We start from the raw sequence: 6,239 nt of genomic DNA on the forward strand, positions 1-6,239 counted from the left end.
GTTGTTGGTGTATGGGATAAATAGAGCGTACTGAGAAAGAGCAGCTTGGAGGACAGGTAGGTCCAGCCTGTGACATTTGAGCATGAAGTGTCTGTAGATGATCCAAAAGGCAACAGCAAGCACCCGGCTGAACACTACAGCCCAGAGCTGAGGGAACAGGACAAGTGAGAGGCTTGGGAGCCATCGGCTTACCGGGCTATTTGAGACTATGGTGAGGAAGGGTAAGAGGGAAGAGTCAGGGAGAGAGTGCCTACCACAGAACAAGATGCAGCCTGCAAACTAAGGGGAGTCTGGGAATCGCCTTCAAATGGGTGACAAGAAAGACAGTGGGCATTAGTAAAGGATGAGAAAGGGGCTTGGGGGGAGAAAAACACGTTCAGTAACTGGAGCTGGTTGCTTCCCTTTTCCTTATGAAAACCAACTTCCAGAGCAGCAGTGAGTCTGGGAAACAGACTGACAGACTTGGGTTTCTGGGGTCCTCTGTAGCCCAGACACATCTGCCTAACAAAGCAGATGTCTATGCGAGTGAAGATACTAAATAAACCAAAACCTTCCCTTTTCCTGATCCAAATGACCACGCACTGGGTACCTCTCTTTAACCCTCTGCATTTTCTCCTTTCTTTATTCTTAAGTTATGTGCCCAGAAGTACAGCCAGCTATGTAATAAGTTTGAATATAAAAGGCAAACACAATAAACAACAGAATAACAAGGAGAAGATGATGACCCTGGGTGAAGTGAGAAGCCAGGGCTCCACCTCTCTGCCTCAAGCCAAGGCAGTCGAACCCATCTTTAATCATCCTTCAGACCTGCTTTCTTCCAAACACCTCTCTCAGCTTGGCACTCTTGGGGCCACATCCTGTCTTGCCTTGATTTGTGCACAAGTCTCCAGTCACAGACTTGTACCCTCTAACCTGCTGGCACCGTCTGTCAAAAACATGAACACTTAATCTCTGCCTAAAACCCTCCGAGTGTTCTTCACAGCTTAGTGGATAGAGCCAAAGTCCTCCTCTGCACGGACAGGCCTCTGGTGATCTGGATCCTGCCGTGCATGTTGAAAGCACTGCGATCGCGATCGTACAGTAGGAGAAGAAAAGAGTATGCCCTTCTGTGTATTTTGAACAGGAACCACACACCAAAGCCTTGTGCTAGGAACTTACACTTCTGGAACAGTCACAGCATTTGCTCAGACAGCTGGTGTTAATAGTCTCCTGATGACTGATTCTCAGAAAGGTGATGTCACTCATTCTGGCGCACATGGCCAGCTTAGGTGGAGAAGGCCTGGATGTCAAAATTCTACTCCTGCCCTCCAAGTCTTGGCATGAAAGAATGTACTTTTTGCCTTCCTAATTCCCTTCCTCTCCCTTAAACAGGCCAGGTGAAGTATCGCAGCCACATCTAGACTTCCCTTGGGACCAGAGAACCCTTCTTCTCTAGGTGGACCCTAGACTGAGACTAACATTAAGCTGTCAGCAAGACAGGAGAGAGTCTTGTCTTCCTGTTGCCAGTTGGGCCTGACCCTCCAAACCAAAATCTGTCCTGCCGGTTACCTGGGCGACCCCTAATGAAGATCAGAACCAGGAGCCCTTCTTCCTTGCTCCAGTCAGTGTGGTTGGACTCTGGGACTGAGTTTCCAAGGCTACTTTCTGCCAAGTGCAAAGATGGGAGTCCTGCGGAGGAGACTCAGGTGACTTCTCCCAGGCACAGGCAGGACCTGAAGCCCTGCCCTTCATGCACCTACATAGCCTGAGTGCTCTCCCGGGATGCTCAGGTCAGGCAGAAGCAGCCTGCGCCGCCGACTTCTTCGAGGGCATCTTGTGCCTGGTGGAGCTGCGAGAGAGAGAGAGAGAGAGAGAGAGAGAGAGAGAGAGAGAGAGAGAGAGAGAGAGGCAGGAACAGTCCCCCGCGAACCTGGCTGCTGTCGGAGTAGGGGCATTTGGTCATGAAGTGTAGAACTGTCCAAGAGACCCAGTCCCCAACATTATCTCACACTTCCCCGGAGCCCTTAGACCCTGAATTTGGAACCCAGACTAAGACAGTGCACCAGCTGCCCCGTGGGCAAAGCGCTCTGGACTCCGGCTTACAGCAGCGGCACGGACACGAATCCAAGCCACCCGCCCGGTGCACGGCGACGAGAGCCCCCAGCAGCCCTCTTCCAGCGGCTGCTGGGCTCTGACCCCCTCGCGCCCCCGCGCGTCCATCTCTGTTCCCAGCGCGGTGCAAGTGATGTAAGGCGGCCAGGCTCGCGCGCTTTCCTCCTGCCGGGACGGAGTCCTCCCTCCCTGCCGGCAGCGCCGCGCGCCCACTCCGATCCCCTGCGCCTAGGCTCCGCTTCCAGAGCTCTGGCGACCTACTCGCAGCGGCTGGGAAAGACCCTCCTCTCCCCTATCCCACCTCCCTCCTCCCCTCCTCACCCCCCTCCTGTGCAGTATCCGTGGGGAAAACCAGGCTTGGCTCTGGAGAGAATCGAAGGAGAGAACCGAGGGACAGTCCATACGAAGCTTTCTGGAGACACTGAGAGGTAGCAGGAACCTTCAGGTAACTCGGTGATCATACTTGGCACATGTTGGCATGAGATAGACAGGGTTTCGATAGTGATGGGGGGAGAAAAGAGGAAGGGAGGGAGGAGAAAGGAAAGGAGAGATGGGGGAGAGAGAGAGAGAGAGAGAGAGAGAGAGAGAGAGAGAGAGAGAGAGAGAGAGAGAGAGAGAGAAAGAGAGAGAGAGGAGTCAGATAGCAAGAAAGAGTTGGTGGGTGGGAAGTTGGATTGGAATTTTTTTTAAACCCCTGTGGTTTCACCTCGCACAGAAAAAGCAAAGGGTTACTTCCTGGCTACCAGGCAGCCCCAACCTGGATGGAGTGAAAGATGCGTCCTGATGACATAAATCCGAGGACTGGGCTGGTGGTGGCCCTGGTCAGTGTCTTTCTGGTCTTTGGTTTCATGTTCACTGTCTCCGGCATGAAGGGGGAAACTCTGGGGAACATCCCTCTGTTGGCCATCGGGCCGGCCATCTGCCTACCAGGCATTGCAGCCATTGCTCTGGCCAGGAAAACCGAAGGCTGCACCAAGTGGCCAGAGAACGAGCTCCTCTGGGTCCGCAAGTTGCCCTGCTTCAGGAAGCCCAAGGACAAGGAAGTGGTGGAACTCCTGAGGACCCCATCTGACCTGGAGTCCGGCAAGGGGAGCTCGGATGAACTGGCTAAGAAAGCAGGTCTCAGAGGCAAGCAGCTCCCGCAGGGACCAGGTGAGGTGCCTGTGGCAAGCTCCGTTACTACCCCCACTCCCACAGAGGAAGGCGAATGCCAGAGTCTAGTCCAGAGTGGGCGGCAGGAGGAGACGTCCAGATATCTGGATGGCTACTGCCCCTCGGCCAGTTCCCTGGCCTACAGTGCCTTGGATGCCAAGGGCTCAGCCTGGGACAGATCTGAGCGCCCTGAGCCCGAGGACAGCATCTTCTTTGTGCCCCAGGACAGTATCATCGTCTGCTCCTACAAGCAAAACAGCCCCTATGACAGATACTGTTGCTACATCAACCAGAGCCAAGGCAGGTGGGACCACGAGACCATAGTCTGACCTGTTCATACAAGGGTCCCATGTTGACAGACACGTTGCTCTACTCGGCTCCCAAGGGAAGAGAATCTCTGTTCCAACAGCCTTCACAGTTAGAAACTGGCATGGTATGTGATGGGGGTGATGACCTCTGGTGCCTGACACTCGTGTAAATAGGCATGTTGGGGGCATATTTTAGGGACGTGCGGAGAATTAAGGACAGTAGGAAGAGGCAGTAAACAGGAAAGAAAGTTCCATTTGCTTCTGAACAAATTAAACAACGTTGAATGCTTTGTAAAAACAGCCCCAAAAGTGCTGGCCGTCAGGTGAGTCTAGGAAGCTTCAGCTGCTAGGTATCAAGTGATGCAGGGGCTATTCACACAGAAACTGGCTGGAACTGTGAAGGAAAATTGTAGATTATGTTTTTGTTTTGCCTGATGATAGCTTTTCACACATGGTAAAGCTGAAAGACATAAAAATCAAGATAGAATAGGAATATCCTCCTGATATGGGATGGGTTTTACAGTGAGGGGAGTTAAAAATTGTTGGAATGTATAATTGAATCCTGACCTCTGACATTTGACCATGGTTTCAAATAAAGTGTTGATTGTGTAATGTGAAACGTTAATATTTTAGGTGGTCGTGCTACTTCTTAATGTCTTCATTTGAATTGAGCTGCTGAGACTTTATCCAAAGTTTTAAAAATATTTATTAACACTAATGTATTTCCCTACCAGGTGCAAAATGACTTGATGCAATTTTTTTTTCATAGATTAGGATTTCATTTTATCAGTTTGTAAAACAAATTTTACGAAACACCTTCAACATTTCTGGGAGGCATGTACTAGGAATTAGTATATCCCTTTGAAAGAATGAAACTACAAGTCAATCCATTAGTTCTGAGCATTGTGAAAAAACTGTATGAGACATAATGGTGTCATTTGTACATGCGTTCAACAGCACCCCTCCCCTCAACCATGACGAGACTGCAACGAAACGAGTTAATATATAAGATTTATCTGAAACCCCTATTTTATTAACTTCACAGAATCAGAGGAATTTACATGATTAAAAAAAATCTCACTATTTCCCACCTTTGTTTGTGGCTGAGAGAAGAAACATCATCATGCTATCCTAAAATGATTTCCTATTTGTCTTGCTCAATTGCAACAGATAAAAAGAATAATCAGCTAAAATGCCATTTATCCTTCTTATAGAATAGTTGAATTATATATATTATATATATATAGGAATGGTGATATATTTAGGCTTGAGTATTAGGATTATTTTATACCCTGCAGTGAATTTTAATTCTAATTATTATATCAAATAGTTTTATTTACTTTCTCCCAAAATGCGAATCGAGGACAAAAGAAATGGGGGCTTATCTTTATGTATTTCAAGTCCAAGCCTGTGATTCTTAAGTGTGGTAACTGTCCTCTCTTAAGGATTATACTCTTAAAGATCATAATTTCTTGAATGATGTTTAAGATCAAAAGGATGTCATATTTCTAGTCAGGCCTCAATGTCAGAAAAATGAGATGTGTGATCTTGGACAAAGTTCATCTTCCAAGCCCTCAGTTTCCTAGTCTATGGAAGAGGAATGGGGATAGACTGGTCTGTACACTGAACAGTTTCCATCACTCAGTCCCAGGTGGGATAGTCTAAAATACTATACCACAGAAATTGTATGTTGCAGGAAATAAGCTACAGCAAAAATGCATGCCCATGTTATACAACCCATGCATAAATCATGCAACATGGATTAAATTGCTGCTACTCAAAAGACTTTTGCAGACTATGAAAGCAGGTGCATTTCAGCACTACGTATCATTAATTAGACACCAATGCATTCCTGGACATAAAACTGAAACTTATTGAGGCTATTTTTTTTTTTTAGAAAAGCAATGTAAATGTTGATGTAGCCCAAAGTAATCTAGCAGACAGCTTTGTACTATATGTAACTGACTTTAGACCTGAGATGATGAGGGGTAGTTTCCTAAAAATCACCATATCTGTTTTGAAAGCAGAAAATAATATTTGTGTAAAGAAGATTATTGGAAATGCAGGAGCTAAAGTTTCCCCTGGTGTGTTTGCCACTGTAAGCAGTTTTAGACCTAAGGAGATAGACGGATGTTGTTTGGGGTTAGCAAGTCTTACTTGCGTCTGAGAGAAGAGGAACGGAGTGCCAGCTAAGGTTTGGGATTTGGAAAAGTTGCCTTCTGGAAACAGTTTTAATTTTTCATATAATGTGTACAAGTGTGCACAGAGTCCCATTTCCAAATCACGGGTCAAGTACTGATTTAGAGATATAAACTATTTTTAATCACATTTTCAAGTTGTATTTCAGGGGAAAAAACTCTTACATTTACCTATTTAAAATACTGAGGCTCTTGGGTATATTCTTTTGTGCTAAAAGAATGATTGGCAAATGTTGGGCTGAGAGATTTAACCTTCTTTACCCAAAGAATAAAATGTGTAGTTGTGTCTCGTGTGGATTTTTCTTAGCATCTTCCACTGAACCACCCCTCCTCTACACAGAAAGGCAGTCGGATGTCCTAATCAACTATGTGAGTATTATTCAGGGTACACCTAGGGTTTTGTTGTTGTTGTTGTTGTTGTTTGGGGTTTTGTTTGTTTGTTTTTTAATAGAGGCAGAAGAAAGGTGGCAAAGTCAACAGCCTTAGAAAA

General features: G+C 46.7%; 1 protein-coding gene across 1 annotated transcript; it reads left to right on the plus strand.

Moving 5' to 3' along the window:
* The first annotated feature begins 1,922 nt into the window (after positions 1–1,922).
* Positions 1,923–6,035, plus strand: Tmem215 (transmembrane protein 215). Its single transcript, XM_052176245.1, has 2 exons — positions 1,923–2,536; positions 2,807–6,035. The coding sequence occupies exon 2, from the start codon at positions 2,865–2,867 to the stop codon at positions 3,570–3,572; it is 708 nt and encodes a 235-aa protein (XP_052032205.1). The 5' UTR covers positions 1,923–2,536; positions 2,807–2,864; the 3' UTR covers positions 3,573–6,035.
* The last annotated feature ends 204 nt before the right edge of the window (positions 6,036–6,239 follow it).

Source organism: Apodemus sylvaticus, chromosome 3 (assembly GCF_947179515.1).
Source record: "Apodemus sylvaticus chromosome 3, mApoSyl1.1, whole genome shotgun sequence".
Lineage (NCBI taxonomy): Eukaryota > Metazoa > Chordata > Mammalia > Rodentia > Muridae > Apodemus > Apodemus sylvaticus.

What these genes read in the sequence shown, in the direction of transcription:
- Tmem215 (XM_052176245.1), top strand. Translation starts at nt 2,865, where the DNA reads ATGCGTCCTGATGACATAAATCCGAGGACTGGGCTGGTGGTGGCCCTG.